The 19,863-nt window shown below is 43.4% G+C and overlaps 1 protein-coding gene across 7 annotated transcripts in view; it reads right to left on the minus strand.

Moving 5' to 3' along the window:
- The window catches only part of ST3GAL6 (ST3 beta-galactoside alpha-2,3-sialyltransferase 6), a 79,095-nt gene that overhangs the window by 16,091 nt on the left and 43,141 nt on the right, over positions 1 to 19,863 (minus strand). For all 7 annotated transcript variants that reach the window (XR_014296752.1, XR_014296753.1, XM_082654497.1 and 4 more), the window contains 3 exons: positions 16,990 to 17,067; positions 11,301 to 11,404; positions 10,079 to 10,142 (listed from right to left, as the gene is read on the minus strand). Coding sequence is in view for 5 of the 7 variants with exons in the window: in XM_082654497.1 (XP_082510623.1) it covers positions 10,079 to 10,142; positions 11,301 to 11,404; positions 16,990 to 17,067 (246 nt within the window). In the remaining 2 variants the exon portion in view is untranslated. The remainder of the gene's footprint in view (positions 1 to 10,078; positions 10,143 to 11,300; positions 11,405 to 16,989; positions 17,068 to 19,863) is intronic.

Consider the following 19,863-nt stretch of genomic DNA (forward strand, 5'->3'; position numbering starts at 1 on the left):
GGAGCACAGGCCACCACTGTGTGTCCCCAGAGTTCTTATCTTGGAACCTCAACAAAGGACTCCTGCCCCACAGACCTAATCTCTGCAGTTGACCCCAGAAAGAGGGAACTCAGCTCAGTCCCAGACACAGCCAGTGGCATAAACACTCAGCCAGAAGTTTCCCTCAGTGTTATCTGTATCGGGCGGGATTACAGTTGATAATCAAGCCCCAGATCACATGTGGCCGAAAGGTCATCGCAATACAAGAAAGAAGGTACCGTCTGTCATACTCAGGTCACATCCTTGGTCCCCTCTCAGACTCAAGGTCCTGAACCTCCTCTCACAAACCCTAACAAGCCTTCCAGCCAAAAGAAAAGGGGGAGTTAAGGGTGCAAGCAGATCTGTTTCACAGGAGCCCCAAGGATTGGTTACAGAGAGAGGGTCATTCCTTCTACTCAGCCTCCGCCCGCTTGGGAGAAATGAAAAGAAATCATGTGGACACTGCCTCACCCAAGAGAACTCCAGTTCCAAAGACACTTTACAGTTCCATGGTCACCGCATTTTTAAAATTTCCCTTTCTGGTTTTTTCTCTGTCAGCTTTGTAGGGGGCAGGTGGAAAGGGGAGGGCCCTTCACCACAGAAAAAGTTTGCCGATGTCTTTAAAAGGAAATCTCGTCAATGAAATTTTACTTTTCCTCTTGGCAAGGATATTGCAAAGATCCACACATTTTTCTGAATATCATACATGACACCAGAAACTCCTCAAGGGGTGTGCCTAGGACTACTCTTAGGCAATCACATCTTCTCTGCAGCTGGTATTCACAGTGCCCCCGTGATGCTGGAAAATGTGAAATGGAACAGATCCACAGTCTGAACCACATACCTTGTAGTTCACTGCTTCCCTCCCTCCACAGCAGGTACCCCCATATTACCAAAGGAGCGATTCATCCTCTCCTTGGCGTCATCCACCTGGCCTGGGCTCCTGGCTTCCCCTGTTTCCTTAGTGTGAATCAATAACTTCCAGTGTCCTTTGGGTGACTGTGTAACTTCAAGATATTTAATGAACACAACTTTCATTCACAATCAGCTGCAGTGAATTGTGAATCCCTAATGGGCAAGAATATTATATTTCTGCATCCTCCAATCTAAAACTTCCTGATTCACAGGTTGTGCATTTTAGAAACTGATTTGGTTGTCACCTTAAGTGTGACTTTGTAGCTGGAGAAACAGGTAGCTGTTCTTCCTTCCTCCACTCTGGAAACAGGTAGGGAAATCCACGTGCCTCAAATTGCTCACCCAGAAAACAAGATCATTCCAGAGTGCCTGAACCTGTTAATGGAAAATCTGGAAAGCTGCTGAAATAGTGATGGCAAGAGGTTACACTTCCCCTAGGTGAAAGCCATGTTTCTCGTCAAGTCAGGCAGATCCAGAAGAGTTACTAGCCTGTGCAGAGTGAAACATCAACACCATCAATACAGAGAAAGTAAACGTGAACTGCCCACTTCCAGTGATCTGTGATCTGTCTTCTTTTCTAAATACTGTATGACTCCTTTCAGCAGCATAGTGTATACATTAAAACGTATCACTCCATCTTCAGTGTAGCAACTCTGGCAGATCCCACTGGTCATATTCCCAACACCCATTACCCCTCGTACCTTTGCTGGCAGAGCCCTGCTTTCACAAGCCTAACAGTGGTGAGTATATTCCTGTGCCAATGGTTGGTTTAGATGTGGTCACATGAACCATCCCTGGGCAATAAGATATTAGGGAAGTCTGTTAAATGCCCTGGAAAAGATTTTACCCCCAGGAAGAGAATGGTTTGAGCAGAACACTGATTTCATCTACCCATCCTTTCTGCTTGGATACTGACATGCGATAACAAGGTTAGGGCGGCTGTAGTCATCTTGCACCTAAGAGGGAAAGCCAGAGAGAGCCGCGAGGAAGCTGCCCTGACATTCCTGAGCCACTAATTCAATCCCATAACTGGAGCCAATCCATACAGACGTGCAGGTGGTACCCAGTACGTCGGCACTCCCGCGGTTTGTGCAATCCAGTCTGTGCAGCCATACGTGGCCTGCCCTGTGAGCTAGATCCACAAACCTGATTCTATACATCTGAATCCACACATCTATGTGATATGGGAGGTAATAACCATCCACTTAGTTCAAATCATGCTTAGTTAGGAATAGTGCTCCTTGCAGCCCAGAGATCCTAAAACCCTGTGCATTGGAGTGGGGTGGAGATCTCACTGCTAGCTGTGGCTCCCCTACTCTGCACCTCTGGGAGCCTGGCCTCATGACCTAACCTCTTGGATCTCAGTATGCCCTTTTACGAAGTAAGGGAATCACTGAGGTCTCAAATGTTGTTAACCTATGTCGCACAGAGCCATCTGTCAGTTCCTCCGGCATGTGTACCATGGTTTCTGTATCTCTCTCTATCCAACGTCTGACCACAGCAGTTGCTACAGAACACGTATGTGTTCCTCTCTGCCACAAATGACTACTTTGTTGATGCAGAATCACAACCTCCCCTCACCCTCAAGTCCTCCTTCTGGCTGAAAATGCTGCCATGTAAAGAAACTGCAAAGCAGGAGGATGGCCAGAGCAGTGATGCAGACACTGATATCCCTTATAGAGCTTGGGCTCTTTTTAATAAATACACTGCTGACGTCTTAAGTTGTCAAAGACCATGCTCCCACCCTGGCTGGTTGCCGATGTAACCTGTCTCTGCCACTGCTGACATAATGGATTCTGCCTGGGTGAGCAACCAGGCAGCCTTCGCAAATCCTCATCCACTTAGCAAGCAACTGACTTAACACAGGTGCTTCCGTTAAGGAAGATATTTAGGCTTAGTTACTCTATAACCACCTCTGCAGGACTCAAGCGCTCTTCACAGAATCTGGCGTGCTTGCGGAACGCGATGGTGATGGCTGCGGGAGGAGAGCTGGTTCCTGTATTTTAAGCGAGAGCAGAGATTTTGTGACCCAGGATTTCGCTGCTCCGGCTGTGGGAGGATGTGCTCCCACTGAGGAGAAAGCAGCAGTCTCCAGGACCAGGGTGCAAGCTGGTGCTACAGAGCTCCACACACAGCCAGGAAGGGTCAGGCTCTCACAACATGGGCACATTGTAGGTATTCTTTGTGATGCAATTCCCTTAAAATATCCTCAATCACTAGTGAAGTTTATAAAAAAGCATGGCCACAATTGTGTGAGCTGTGCTTTGGAGATTAACAAGGAACCGAGTCCTGAGAAATCAAGAGCGACAGCGTAGGGAAACGATGGCAGGAGAACTAGAGGTGTGTCACTCCAAACCCTTTGTTCTAGGTGTGGCATCATGGGGCCCTCTGAACAAAGTGGCTAGAAAGGAATCTAGAGGGTACCTCAACCATCCCCCCTCCTTTATAAAAGCTTTTTTTGAAATTGAAATATAATTCACACACCCTAAAATTCATCCATTTAAATAATAAAATTCAGCAGGTTTTAGCACATTCGCAAAGCTGCGCCACCATCACCATTATCCAATCCAGAACGTTTTCATCACCCGACGACGACACCCCACAGCCAGGGGCAGTCACTCTCCATTTCCACCCCCATCCCAACCCCTGTCTGTGGCACAACTAATCCACTTTCTATCTCTATAGATTTGTCTATCCTGGCCATTTCATATAAATGGAGTCATACAATATGTAATCTGTGACTGACTGCTTTCACTGAGCAAAATGTTTTCAAGGGCTTCCCTGGTGGCGCGGTGGTTGAGAGTCCACCTGCCGATGCAGGGGACACGGGTTCGTGCCCCGGTCCGGGAAGATCCCACATGCCGCAGAGCGGCTGGGCCCGTGAGCCATGGCCGCTGAGCCTGCGCATCCGGAGCCTGTGCTCCGCAATGGGAGAGGCCACAACAGTGAGAGGCCCGCGTACCGCAAAAAAAAAGAAAAAAAAAGTTTTCAAGATTCACTCATGCCCCAGCAGGAATCAGTACTGCGTTGCTTTGTACAGCTGAATTACATTCCATTGTACGGATATGCATTTAATTTATCCATTGAGCAGTTGCTGGACATTTGGTTGTTTCCACTCTGAGGCTATTATGAATGATGCTGCTATGAACATTCGTGCACAAGTTTCACGTCGTCATATGTTTTCGTTTTTTTTTTTTTTTTTTTGCAGTACACGGGCCTCTCACTGTTGTGGCCTCTCCCGTTGCAGAGCACAGGCTCCAGACGCGCAGGCTCAGCGGGCATGGCTCACGGGCCCAGCCGCTCCACGGCATGTGGGATCTTCCCGGACTGGGGCACGAACCCGTGTCCCCTGCATTGGCAGGCGGACTCTCAACCACTGCGCCACCAGGGAAGCCCATGTTTTCAATTTAAGCTTTCTATTTTGAAATAATTCTAGATTCACGGGAAGTTGCAAAAATAGTACTGAGAAGTCCTGTGTAACCTTCACCCAGTTTCTTGCAGTGATTACACTGACTTAATTTATTAACTTAACTTTATTAACTAGTAAAGCTGACATTGGTATAATGTGCATATACAGATCCACCTCCTCTTTTGTAAAACCAAGGTTCAGAAACTCCGAAACTTGCCCAAGGTCCCAGAGCAGTTACGCCTGACCTGCTGACTCTAGCAACTTTTCACCAGTACCGCCCCTCTATTTCAGATGGCCCATGCCCACCACCTGCCCTCCCCTCTCCCCGACAAAAGAATAAAAACAAACTTTTCTAAGCAATCCTTTTCTACCCTTAGCATGGCTCCCCTGCTGCCGAAGTTCTGGTCAGACAGCTAGTTTGAGCGTTCCCATAAAAGGAGGAACATGGAAAAGAAAACACGAAAAGATTAATCATTGTTTTTAAATGGTTTGTCTTTTTGGAACTAGCTAGAGGTGGTGGTTGCACAATACTGTGAATGTACTAAGTGCCACTGAATTGTTCTCTTTCAAACGGTTCATTTTATGTTGTGTGAATTTCATCCTAACAAGAAAAAAAATGATTTGTCAACATTTCTTTGAGACTTTTTCTTTTTCCCATACTTAGGATCCTCTGGCTTAGTACTGAAAAAATTTCCTTTTCTCAACTCTCATCCTGATGATCATGCGTAGTATATATGCCAGTTGGCCTGCTCTGTAATTTGCCGGTATCTATCCAGAGAAGATTCTATCCAGATCATTTATCTTTAAGAGGCAAAAAGAAACCCCACAAAAAACAGACGAAAAACCCTATTTAACGTACATCTGTTTTGGTGAATTTACACATGTACCCTGGAGATGTTTTAGTTTAGCCCTGTAAAAGTATTAAAAATGGTTTGAGGTTAAGGATAAAGGCAGAAGCCACATTACATAATGGGGGTGGGTGGGCGACTTATAGCCCTGGAAATCCTAAAGAATATACCCCAAAGAATTCACAGTTCCGGAATTCTCTTCCCCTTACCTCTTCAGATGACACTCAGTCTAAGACATTGAATTGTGGAGTCTTCTGTCTTTGCGCTGCTGGTTAAATGCAAAGGGAGTAACTGGAGAAGAGTGGAAGTCTGGAGACCTCTTAACCTCTATGGACCTCAGTCCTCTCATCTTTAAAATGAGGGGATTGGACTAACAATCTCCATCCTTCCTGCCTCTGACCCTCTCTGTGACTTTACTGTGCTTTTGGGTCTGGCCCTCAGTCCACACAACTGAGCAGGAACAGGTGAGGTGAGGTAACTGGGATTCTTTAGGGAACAGTTTAGCAGCCTCAATATTCACCCCATCCCAACCTGCTGTACCATTGGTCAGGAGAGAAACTCAGAAAGAATATAAAAGAAAAAGCCCAAGATTAACCCTCTATTAAAACTACATACCAAAAAGATAAATAACATAATAAAATACAATGGGGTATGTAAATGGCCTATCATGTGTTCTCATCTTTTCACAGGGAAAATTGAGAACTCCTATCACAAAATTAGGGCGAAAGGCAACTTTCTATAATGAAAATACTTTCTAACAGATGTGATTACAAGAAGGGAGGCAAATTATTACGATTATTACTAAGTGACCAAAAACTTTGAAAAAGAACAGATTGGGGGGGGGGCAGGAGAGAGGGAAGAGGGGAGGTAGAGCAAAGAAGCAGCATGGAATTCTTAAAATTCCTGGGCTCTGCCACACAGAGTTCCGGCCAGACATGCACACTCCTGTTCCCTTCCCTCTTTATCTCTGGCCCAAGTTCTGCATGGCAGTGACTGTAGAAAAAGGCTCCCCTGCCTCACTGAGTTACTTTACTCACATTACCTACAAAGGTGGCATAAATAAGACCTCATAAGAAACCCCGCTTCAAAACAATCTGCAACCCCAATACGTTTCAACAGCTTTCATCTTCAAGAGAGAAACCACAGTTGGCTGCTTCTAGCACCAAGCTAGGTTGGTATAGTGTTACGTAACTGACTTTAGAATCTTGAATATTTCCAGGCACAGAAACAGGAAATGGTGAACAACACTGGCAAAGACTGCTACTTGCCCCTCAATAACTATGTTTCATTTGTCTCTTAAAATAGGACTCTCTCTCTCTCTCTCTCTCTCTCTCTCTAAGGTGGGTGCACAGCCACATGGAATAGAGGCTACATTTTCCAGTCCACCTTCCAGAAAGGCCTTGTGATTATACCCCTAGCCAATGGGATATAATTGGTGGTTGCTAGAAAATTTTTAACAATCAGTCCTCTTTGGGAGAGAGGGGAGTGATGGGGAAGCCCCAGTTTGCAGTGTTTGCCAATTTCCATGGTATAAATATATTCCCACCACGGCTAATTTCAAGCTTCTACCTGGATGGCACTGAACACGGACTTGGGAAGAGCGGCAGCTCTCACAATTTGGTACCAACAGGCTCCAGCACATCACTGGCTGTAATAAAGTGTTATATGTAATTTCTGGGAAATATCCTTAAAGAAGGAGGCAAGTCTTAATGGCTGGGGGCATGCCCTTCCCCCTTCATCCTCCCTGCTGGCCAGGATGTACATATGCCTGGTGAAGTCCAGCCATCAGATTGGACCATAAGGAATAATAACAGTCACAATAGAGAAGCCTTGGTCTCTGATGATTAACAGCTGCTAAGCTGGCCTGAGATTGCTTAACCGCAGGCTTCATTTACATGACAATTGTAAGAAAGAGGAAAAGTTGTATCTTGCAAATGCAACCGATATTTGGAGTTTTCCCATTCACAGTAAAATCTATCCCAACCAAGGGCATCATGCATGCTAAATGAGATAAGTAAAGGATTCAGATTTGAAACAACAAAAAAATGTCTGAACCTTTGTGGGAGGGACGAAGAGAACAGCCAAAGGGGGAAGGGACTTGAAAAGGAGGTTCTCACCTCTCTCCACCTGAGCCCCTCCTCTCTGACCTACAGACCCCTACAGAGAGTGAGCAAGCCTCGGCCAGAAAGGCTTCCTCCTGGTACATGAGGGCCACAGCTCCCGGATCCACAGTGAGGGCTCAGGGAGGACTCCGCGACCAAGGGCGGTCCAGGTCCTCTGCCAGAGAAGGACAGACTGTTCTCACACCTCTTTCTTCTACGGCATTTCCCCAGGCAGAGAGGAGAAATGGGAAATGTATAAGGTTATTTGGGGGGTAGACTGAGTTGACTTCGAGGCAGCGATAGGCAGGTTAGTGTATTCTGCCTTTCTGGGGTTTACTTAAAATATATTTATTGCTCAGGCATGGGCTGGCCTGTTATGATCTTTGGATTGTACCGTGGGTTTCAGACAAATGTAGAATGACTTACTTAAAATGTAGGTAAAATTTATTATTACACGTGAACTCCTCCTAAAAGTTAATATCTAAATGAAGATAATATTGTCACAAGTATATTCTTATCCACTTTCAAAACACTCTTTCTGAAGTCTCTAGGGAGCAAGTCTGCAGGCATCACACAAGCGATTCAGCAATGCTGAGTGTCTACTGCATCACTGTACTCTGGGAGGATCCTACAGGGACAGTCTCCATTCACTGTATACCTGCACAGTTTCTGCTTGTACATTGATGGTACTTCCATCTCTTAACAACTTCAGACTCAGGAACCTTTGTGCAATCAGCATGATGTTCAGTGCTTCCTCACCACCCACACCCACCTCCCTCCCAATGCTAGTGATGCTGAGAACCCGACGTGGGTTGCTGGTGGGAGCGGGTGGCAGGAGGAAAGGGTGGGGAGCAGCCAGACCAAGTCGGCAAGAAGAGAGGAGGTAGCCTGGCTGAGGCACATACAGATGATGAATACCTGTGCAGGAAGAGGCTCTGAAAGCAACTAAATAAAGCACGGCTAATTCTAAGATAAAAAGCAGGCAATGACGGAAGCCCGCGCGCCTAGAGCCCATGCTCCGCAACAAGAGAAGCCACCGCGATGAGAAGCCTGCACGCCGCAACGAAGAGTAGCCCCCGCTCGCTGCAACTAGAGAAAGCCCACGCGCAGCAATGAAGACCCAACGCAGCCATAAATAAATAAATAAATAAATAAAAATTTAAAAAAAAACAAAACAAAACAGGCAAGAACAAAAGTTCCAGTCACGTCCCATCAAGAATTCTGACAGTATCTCACGTTTACAGGGCCAAGGATTTTTTCAAAGCTTTGCAGATACCTGCTACAATTATTTAAGGTATAACCATTATCACCGTGAAGTCAAACATCCACCCCTGGATGGACCCACCCAGGTTCACATCCTGGCTCTGACATTTACCAGTTCTAACAAACTATATATGTTTGCCTGGCCTCAGTTTCTCAATTTAAAAAATGGAGATCATGGACCATACTTTGCAGGGTGGTAGTAAAAAGTTAGAGAGAGGGCTTCCCTGGTGGCGCAGTGGTTGAGAGTCCGCCTGCCGATGCAGGGGACGCAGGTCCGTGCCCCGGTCCGGGAAGATCCCACATGCTGTGGAGTGGCTAGGCCCGTGAGCCATGGCCGCTGAGCCTGCGCGTCCGGAGCCTGTGCTCCGCAACGGGAGAGGCCACAACAGTGAGAGGCCCGCGTACCGCAAAAAAAAAAAAAAAAAAAGTTAGAATTGATAAAAAGCACACATGCCAAAGGTCTGCATAAAGCAATATCCTACAGATGAGAGCTGTATAAATTTTGGTTAGAAAAGAATATATATGGTTGCTGTGGATATGCAATCAAAAATTGAAATCGATTAGGTTGATGGCATAGTTTTAAATTATAAAAAGTACAAACTGAAATGAACCAACATTATTACATAATCTACACCTCAATAATCTGGGCCCCTGACAGAGAAAACTTAGGTAAATTCAGACAAAATCTAGCACTACTCCTCCAGCTCTGTTCTGTAAACTATCTCCATTTTCACACCTCCGTCTACTGCCCCCATTTCTGCACCCACCAAAAAGCACCTCTATTCTCTTGGATAAGGGGGGGAATTCTTCCATTTTCCTTTTTAATGGAGGCCTCACAGCTGCAGATCACCCTTCTCATCCCACTGGACAACTGGCCAAATTCTAAAGTACAGCTTAAAACTTTGTGAAATAAGTCCACCTCTGTAAAATAAGTTGACTTGCTAAGAAGTCTTTGGCAACTCAATTCCTAAGGGGTTAAATGGACACCAAACTTTTCTAAAAACGAAACTGCCTTTTGTAGTCAGAAAATGTGTATCTAAACAAGCTGTTCACTTCCCTCAAATGTAATTCTGAATAAAAGAAAGAGAGCTGCTTCTGAAATCCAATATTCAAGTGAAACAGAAAAGATCCTCATGAGGGAGCGGTTTAGAAGATGTATGGGAAGGTATGGGAACCATGCCATGGAAGGAGGCTGTGAGCTGATTAACAGGGAGTGTGAATTAATTCTTCAGTAACAACAACTTAGAAAAGATGAACGTGGGTTAAAAATGTCCTGACTTGGGACTAGCATGGCACACCATCAAGACTGCCTGCAATCTTTTAAGCCAACCAATTATGCAACTTCTAAACTATATTTGTAGTCTGTTTACTTCAAGTGTCATAGAAATAACTCCTAGGCATTTTATTTATGCACAAAGATATGGAATCTTCCTGAGTGAATGTATTTTACACTGGGGTACATGTTTTGAATCAACTTAGCTAAAACTAAAAGTAAAACAGAAGCAAGAAAACTTTTAACTCACTTGTCAAACTCATCAAAGAGATCACAACTCTGCAGTTTTGAAAGAGCAAGTCGAAAGTATTCGGCTAGAAAACAAATGGAGTATTAGGAATAACAGCAATCATGACTTCTTAGGTACACAGTAAACCACCTTATCCACTGCCCTCCCCAAAACCCACTTCAAACTGGCATGGCCACCTGTGATTTATTCTGTGGTGAAAATTCATGTTACAACTGCAATTAGCCAGCACTGCTTAACAGGCGCACTCAAAATGGTGAATGCTCTAAGGACATTCTCCAAAAACCCCAGAAAAATAAGATGCTTAATCTAAAAACAATCATAAGCAAAAATTAATCATATCAGGTTAATTAATCATATTAATTAATAATAATATTAATAGTCAAAATTAATAATTTTATTTATAATAATTAAACTATAATAATTAATATTATTATTAATAATAAAAATAAAATTTAATAATTGTTGATTTTATTAATAATAAAATTAATAAATATAGAAATAAGTATAAAAATCAATATTCTGCAACTTTAAACCTATTAGATTATCAAACTCTCTGCAATGTATTTTAAACACACAGACACACACACACAGACACACACACACACACACAGGATCAGCTGAATAAGAAAAGTCTAACTCAGGAAACTATAGGCTTGTCACCTCCTAGGCTTTCAGGGTCTCTCAAAACCTAGAATATACAATCGTGCAAGGCAAAGCGGTTGTCAACAAGCAGAGGGAAAATCGTTTCATCATTGGTAAATGGAGTAATTCTCTCTAAATTTAGCAAAAATAAAATATCCTCTGATTAAATTAAAAGATTGACCAAGGACCTAGAATGTGATGACATAAAATAAAACTCATAGGTAAAGAGGTGAAATGGGAAATAGGGAGGAAGTTAACCCATAGGGTTGTCTTGCTAATTCTGAATTGGAATAAAGTAAGGCATTGGAACTCATGAGTAATATGGTGGCAAAACAAAAGTGAAAAGCAGTTTCTCAAAAACAAAAAAGTCTACCTTTTTTCATTCTTTTATTCCACACTGACTCAAAATGAATGGAGATTTATGTATTAAAATTTAATTCCTTTCACCCAATTCCCAGATCATATCCTTAGGAATCATTATGAAACAGAAAGATTAAAAGGCCTTAAAATTATATAAACATGTGATTCACATCAAACACCACTCATATTAATAGAGCAGGGTAAGAATAATATTACTGACCTGATGTTCTTACCCCATAGGGCAAATCAAACTTATCGCTACCATAGAAGGAAGCAGTATTTTTAAAATCAGCTGCACACAGAAAAGGGTGAAACTGATGAAACCTGGAAGAAAAGGATAAAGAATGATTTTCCCAAATGTGTATAATATTTGCATGTTTTTAAAATCACAACTGTAAATAACTGTAGTATGTCATTCCTATTGTATTAACTATACATGAATGTATAATTATTTTTAAGATTCTTTAAAAATCATCTTAAACACTATTTAAATATTACCTAGAGTGGGATGTGCACTGGAACTACACACCCGGAAGGGAAACGCCTTCCAAGTAGTAAAACCAAAATTACGTAACAGCTTTGGGTGGGGAGTGGGGGGGGCACAAAATTTAAAAACCAGCAAACACCAGTGACAGCCATCTACGGGAAGAGACAAAGGAAGAAATAAGGGAAAGTAAAAGTACAGATGCTGATTCACTCCCAAAAGAAAAGGTACCATAAAGCTGTTGTCAGCTGTGAAAATAAAAACACACTGAAAGTTAGATGTAGCTAGAACTGAACTCTTTCCTGAGGTCATTAAATTAAAATTTACTCAAGAACAAGAACTACGGATACTTGTCTTCTTGTTGCCTGTCCTGCCCCCCTGCTCCACTTGGGTACTCTCTCAGACAACAATGTTTGATGAGGCGCCTGCTTTTTCTGTTTTTTCCCTCACTTTTAGCTCCTGGCACAGAGCAGGCAGATAACATACATTTAAGAAATGACTGAATGGGCTTCCCTGGTGGCGCAGTGGTTGAGAGTCCGCCTGCCGATGCAGGGGACACGGGTTCGTGCCCCGGTCCGGGAAGATACCACATGCCATGGAGCGGCTGGGCCCGTGAGCCATGGCCGCTGAGCCTGCGCGTCCGGAGCCTGTGCTCCGCAATGGGAGAGGCCACAACAGTGAGAGGCCCGCGTACCGCAAAAAAAAAAAAAAAAAAGAAAGAAAGAAATGACTGAATGAATTTCAACTCCAAACTAATTCTTTATGGGACCATTATGAATTAGAAAGAAATAAGTTTTTTTAATTAAAGAGAAGGAACAGGGACTTCCCTTGTGGTCCAGTGGTTAAGACTTCACCTTCCAATGCAGGGGGTGCGGGTTCAATCCCTGGTCAGGGAGCTAAGATTTCACATGCCTCTGGGCCAAAACCCCAAAACATAAAACAAAAGCAGTGTTGTAACAAATTCAATAATGTCTTTGAAAACGTCCACATCAAAAAAAAAGGGGGGGGCTTCCCTGGTGGCGCAGAGGTTGAGAATCTTCCTGCTAATGCGGGCGACACGGGTTCGAGCCCTGGTCTGGGAAGATCCCACATGCCGCGGAGCAACTAGGCCCGTGAGCCACAACTACTCAGCCTGCGCGTCTGGAGCCTGTGCTCCGCAACAACAGAGGCCGCGATAGTGAGAGGTCCGTGCACCGCGATGAAGAGTGGCCCCCGCTTGCCACAACTAGAGAAAGCCCTCGCACAGAAACGAAGACCCAACACAGCCAAATAAATAAATAAATGTGGGGTTTAAAAAAAAAAAAAGAGAGAGAGAGATAAGGAAGAGGTAAAGCACATATTAAAATGCCATTTCCACCTACCAGGACTAGGTACTGCAGAGCAAGTCAAGCTAACCCTTATCCCATCCCCAACACATGGCCCCTTCTCTCTGGCCTTATCAGTTTTGTTCTTCCTTAGTATAAAAATTGCAGGTGGAGATCAGAGCGCCCCTGCGGTTTCAGAGGCTGCATGACAAAATGAAAATAAACAGCAGTAGAGTAGGGACAAATTAGCTTCAGCTTGATCCTGGCTTTGCTACCCAGGAACCACTAACCTTGGCAAGTCACAGGAGCTCAAGATCTTTAGAGCTGAGCTAAGAACTTATACCATATTCAGACTAAGCAAAGAGGTGAGAAACTAGCCCTTCCTACTCAAGAGGGGTGTGCGTGCTAGATTCAGTTGTGCCAAGTGTTGGCAGCCTCAGGGGTCCAGCCAACTTCAAAAGGTCATTATCTGTATCAGGGTTGATCCCCAAGCTTAGGATCTGCTCTGGGAAGAGGAAGTGTCAGGTCACCTGACTTAAGATTGAGAGGAGATTCAAGATCTTCCCAGGCTTCCTTGGGAAAGTAAACCGCAGATGACTTTGCACCTTGAGGTGAAAGCAATAAAGGATGCTATTCTTCAGAGTTGGTGGGAGTGATAATGATGGTAACTGATGATTAACATCTACTGCCAGTCAGACCTTGTACTAAGTGACTTACATTTTATTTCTAAATGAAATAACTGTTAAGCACTGTGGCAAAGAACAGTGGCCTGCCATTTCAGTAAACAAAGGATGTTGAAGCCCATCAAGCCTTAGGCTACTGCAGCCACCCCCCAACTGTGCACCCTGAGGGGAATTCAGGAGGAAGGAAAACAGGATACTGGCCCCAGATCGCTGAGGTGCGTATCAAAGGAATAATTCCAATAATACAGTTTCTTGCATCTTCCCACACATAGAAAAGGGGTAAATTCATTATCTTGAGATGTCTGCTTTTTCTTTAATTAGCAGTAATCCTTATTTTTAAAATTTATTTATTTTATTTATTTTTGGCTGCGTTGGGTCTTCGTTGCTGCACATGGGCTTTCTCTAGTTGCAGTGAGCAGGGGCTACTCTTCATTGCAGGCTTCTCATTGCAGTGGCTTCTCTTGTTGCAGAGCATGGGCTCTAGAGCACAGGCTCAGTAGTTGTGGCTCATGGGCTCTAGAGCGCAGGCTCAGTGGTTGTGGCGCTGGCGCACAGGCTCAGTAGTTGTGGTGCACGGGCTTAGCTGCTCCATGGCATGTGGGATCTTCCTGGACCAGGGCTTGAACCCGTGTCCCCTGCATTGGCAGGCAGATTCTTAACCACTGCGCCACCAGGGAAGTCCAGCAGTAATCTTTTGATGTTCGACTCCCTGTTTTTTTGTTCCCCAAAACTCCTACAAATCCTGGCTCCTCCCTCTTTGGAACAGTCCCTCAGAGCTATCTGAGAGGCTGTATCCCAGGCTTAAGTCCTCAGTAACATCCCAAATAAAACATAATTCTCAACTTTTAGGTTGTGTTTTTTTTTTTAGTCGATAACTCCATGTCTCACACAGAGTAGGGGCTCAATAAGTATCTGCCTTATCTGTAATAATTATATATTACATCGTATTATGTTACAGTATGTTATATTACATTATAATGATCATCTTTGCTGTTGTTACTCCTACAAAAGCCTGGAAAGGAAGGTAAATTCTACTAACCAATTTAGACTGTGGAAAAAAAAAATGTGGCCTGCCATTCCAGTAAACAAAGGATGTTGAGGCCAGCAAGCCTTCAGCCCACTGCAGCCGCCCCAGATGGTACACCCCGAAGGGGATACACGGTGGAGAAAAACAGGATGCTGCCCCTAGATAGTTAAGGTGCATAACAAAAGGAATAATTTCAATAAGCCCAGACTCCTGCATCTTCCTATTCATAGAGAAGCACTAAAATCATTAACTTGAGATGTCTGCTTTTTTGTGATTAGCAGTCATCTTTTGATACCTGACTGTTAAGGGAAACACTGACTGAAACCGCCTGCCCTGACCAGGCAAAGACAGTAACAATTTGCATGAGTTATTTTACGACAGGAAGTCCTGGTAAGGAACACGGAACTAATGAGGCACCACCAACCGGAAGAATTCGGGAAAGGTCAAAAAGACAGAGGAGACGCCAGTCCACGTGTCCTACCAACCTCCCAGAATCCTCCTCGCTGGCATCCATCCTGGCTGAGTGATGCGTGCACCACGAGAAAGGACCCCGAATCCGAATGACTGGCCAGAGACAATCCGGAAACTAACTCCGTTACCATAAAACCCGAGACTGCGAGCCACGTGGCAGAGCAATCCTCCTGGGTTCCCTTACCTTGTTGCTCTCCGCCCGGGCGCCCCTTCGCAATAACGTCTCTTGCTTTGTCAGCACGTGTGTCTCCTCAGACAATACATTTCCGAGTGTTACACAAGAGCTCACTCTAGGACCCTGGAAGGGGTCTCCCTTCCTGCAACATGGCTACATGTCTGTCTTTTTCAGCAAAAACTCCAATATTTCCTACCTTACCTCTTTGGAACTGTTCCTCAGAGCTATCTGAGAGGCTGCCATCCCAGGCTACAGTCCTCAGTAAGGTTCCCAAATAAAACATTCTCAACGTTTAGGCTGTGCTTTTTTTTTTTTTTTTTTTTTTCAGTCGACGAGACAAAGAAACCAAAGCTATAAAAAGTGAAGTAACTATTATCTGGAGTCACTAACCCATACCTGACAAAGAAGAAACCACACCCAAGCTCAATGCTAAGGAAACGTGTCCTCTTCATAGCACTGCAGGTAACTCCGCCAGGTTTCCCAGCAGAGCTTCTCCTGATGGCTACTGCAAAGGAGGGAGCTCTGCCTCCAGGGAATACTATTCACGTGACAAATGTGCAGACTTACACACCTGCTGAGCAATCTTTCATAAATACTCTAACCCCTTTGGGTTTTCTCAGAAAGAAAATGCCTTTTCTCTCGAAAGCTGAAGAGTACTTTGATTCTAGAGTAGCACTTTGAAGCTGCAGTCTGCAACCCATGGGTGGCTCATGAAGTCAATTTTGCGAGTCATGGTCAGCTCATTTTTAAAAAGTGAATAGAACAGAATACAGGGTATCTGGAGTAGGAAAGGTAAAAATTCTTTCTTTTTTTTATTATAAATATGTATGGATACTAAGTTCCAAAGCAAAATGTATTTCTTACTATGGGTCATGGTTTAAAAAAAAAAAAAAAAAAAAAGTTTAACATCACTCTTCTAGTTTTGCAGTGATCCTAACTGGACACACACCCACAGACTGACTACAAGCAGCCGTGGCACACCTGTAGTCAGATGTAAAAATATTTTATGTATCTAAAGTTTTCCAGAAGGTTGGCTGATTTTTAAAGGGACCTGTAGCCCCAAAAGGTTAAGAACCAGTCATGGAGAGATACAGTAATACGATAAAAGAAAATAAGAAAAGACAATGTTAATTTTAGATCCTTAAAAGATAAAATGCTGAAAAGCTTGTATGTGTTTTACACACTTCAACATGCCCAGACCCGACTGTCATTGATTTCTATTAATCTGGAAGCATTTTGACCAGCACTCTATCAAAGCAGTGGTGACAAAGAAAAAGAATGTTTATGGATGGAAGAGTAAATTCTCTACAAGTCCTGACAACCATAATGAACAATCATTATTTACATTCTATGTAGTTCATTAAAAGTCTGTGAAAGGAAAATATCTACTGTAAACTTTAACCTAGAAGTTAAATAAAAATAACAAGGGTGGAAAATAACATGGGAACAAGGGTGGGGAAAGAAAACCCTAAAAGGACAGTGCACTCTTTTATGATCAAACACAAACAGACCTCTCTAATCTCACCTGTGTGAAAAGAATACTGGTCTGACTGAGTTCTTCAATGCCTTTTCTTAAAATATATGCAGAGTTCTGACTAAAAGCACAAAAAGACACAGGATAGTCAAGCTCTTCCTTAAATGTAGGATAACCATATTATGTACTTATACTGCTAAGATTTGCGTGAAAAAAAGCAAACAAGTGTGGAGAATGATTACAAACACATTTTGAACATTTTGTGTGCCACGGTTTCTTTTGTATTTTTACCTCAGGAGAGAGGCAAAAGCTGGCTTTGATAAACAAGGCTGGATCTTATTTCTCTTCTTCATTTCCACAGGTGGCACCCTATGAGACAAAAATAGCGTCAGTCAGAAACCAGAACGAGGAAGACGGCCCAAAGGGAAGAAAATGCCCTGGGAGCCCACGCGGTGCCACCAGTGAGAGGCTTCTCAGGCAGGGAATAGAAACGCTCACCGCAGCCGCTGACGTATGACAGAAGCTTCTCCTAAGTCCTGGACACATCTGAGGATTCATGGATGCAAAGCGAGAGACTGGAAAAGGCTGAGGTGACGAGTGACCCAGAAGGGTCAAAGAGCAGTGACTCAAAGGACCCTTTGAGAAGAACTGGGATCATCACACTGTGGAAGCCAAGACCAGACTCGCAGTTTAGAAGTTCCTAAAAGCCTGAAAAATGCACACGGCTATGTAGGTCCTCCGTGCCACACGCGGGGACACCCATGGGCAGCAAACGCCACAGAGACACTGCCCCGAGCAGGTTCCGTAGCCCCTGCCTGTGCCCCGGGGACTCCCCAAATCCCACCATTTAGAGTCACATATCTAACTCCCCTCTATTCTTGGCACAGGTTAGGCGCTTGTGTGTCCCCTGAATGGAGCACTTGTCTCCACAATTTCAAAGGGTATTGTGATACAAGACAGAGCACAACAATGAAAACAAATGAAGGGGACAGGGGGCAGCAGGACCCAGACTCAGCCAGGAAAGAGCGAACAGCCTAATATAAAAAACTATTAAAGGGCTTCCCTGGTGGCGCAGTGGTTGAGAGTCCGCCTGCCGATGCAGGGGACACGGGTTCGTGCCCCGGTCTGGGAGGATCCCACATGCCGCGGAGCGGCTGGGCCCGTGAGCCATGGCCGCTGAGCCTGCGCGTCCGGAGCCTGTGCTCCGCAACGGGAGAGGCCACAACAGTGAGAGGCCCGCGTACCACCAAAAAAAAAAAAAACTATTAATGATCATCAGTTGTGTGGAGAATTAATCTAAAAAATTAGAATCAATTTTGAATCAATTTTCTTCTGCAATCACAGGATTCAAAGAGAAACAGCCTAAACCCTTCATGGATTGACTCAATTTTAAACTTTTTTTGGTACAAAATCCACAGTTAAAACTGCTAGCTTTCTGAACACTGAGGCCAGATGCAGAGAATCATCTTTTGTAAATACCCCAAATGGCAAAACTCTCTTGATTTATATGTGAGGAAGGTACATAAATATGGTGGGCCAGCACACCAGGCCACAAAACCCAAATTATAGTCAGAGGACAAAATAAAGTATAAGATATTACTTGGTTTCTAAGGTTATTAAACCAGAAAACAAACTATTTGGGGATATTGTGAAGACTGTGGGTGTTTTTTCTTAAAAAAAGACAATTACTTGTCTTAAACAGTTTTTAAGGAAGCAAGTTCCGAGGTAATTTCCAGCTCCGAGGTAATTACCAGCATCCGAGGTAATTTCACGATACTTTCTGTGTCTGCAGTAATGTGTTAGCTTAGGAGTGACATGAACGTGCCTCAAATTCTGATGACAAGAAAAATGTGCTGAATTTGGACCCTTTTCATTGTCTTCTTTATCATTTCCCCTGTGACCAAGAATAGGATTTGTAGGGAATTAGCAATCTAGTAAACTTCGTGCTTTCTTTTCTGTTCTTGTCTTCCATTACTAAGTACAGGACAGAGACAAAAGTGGCAGAGATGGAGGGAGAGATGCCTGCAGTAGGATCCTCGTGTGGTATATAATCAGACTCCTGAGATCTATGGCTCATTATTTAAGTCCAAAACCTCAAAACTTGTGTCCAAACCGACCCACCTGGCATTGGGTTTTTTCAGTGACCGTAAAGAGCATTACAATGATTTGCCTAACTTCCTTCCATAAAGAGCATTACAATCAACCAGTGATGAAGTTAAATGCAGAAGCATCATTTTTTTAATCTAGCAAAACAAAACAAAACCTAAAAACATGATCTAGGATCTACTATTCAAACACTGGCAAAAAGTACCGAACTTTTGTCTAAGACAGGAAGTTTTTATGTGGTTTATTTTGACATCCTATACTCACCACTCATTCAGGATTTAAAGGTCATCAAAACTTGATTCCTCACCAAAGGACTGACAATAGGAAAAAGGATACCTCTAGACTAACAGTTGTCCTCCAGGATTACATTATACATTTATAAGCTAAGTGATTTGGGTTTTCCAACCCGTTGTCCACGTCAGTTTTTCTGCTCTGGTCATTTGCATTAAGATGAAGAATTTTTTAAAACATTTATAACACATAGTAGCAATTTCTGAGCAAAAATCTGGGAAACTCAAGCAAAGGAATTTCCAAAAGTACCAGACTTCTGAATTCTGAGTTTTGAAAATATATTTTGAGGAGAAATAGACATAGTCTAATTTGATGCCTTTAGTGTTTTTGAATCACCCATCCTCAGGGTTGAAAAATTGTTTTGTATAACTGACGGTACTGTTGGTTCAAACTATGTTAGTTTACAGTTTGTTGCAAACATTGTAGAATACAGCAACATGTATATTAACTTTTTCTCTATTTATCTTTATTATAGAAAATATCTTAGAATGTTCTTGATAGAGTAGCACGGTAACGATGGTCTCACACTTGGTGTGAATGGTAGTTTAGCAAAGCATAGCTCAAGGATTTGCAAAGTTAGGAAGAGGGACAAGAGAACCTCTCTCCCCACCCCCATCTAAATATGAAATTTGGTAAATTAGAATACTTTGTAAAAACAAATTCATATTAATTACCATTATGTACGAGATGTTTTGTTTTTAACCACATTGAAGATAATCAGGAAAGATTTTTTCCTTAATGTTTCTCCCGAGTGTAGTACTATAACAA

This window comes from Grampus griseus (genome assembly GCF_964374135.1).
Source record: "Grampus griseus genome assembly, chromosome: 5".
Taxonomy (NCBI): domain Eukaryota; kingdom Metazoa; phylum Chordata; class Mammalia; order Artiodactyla; family Delphinidae; genus Grampus; species Grampus griseus.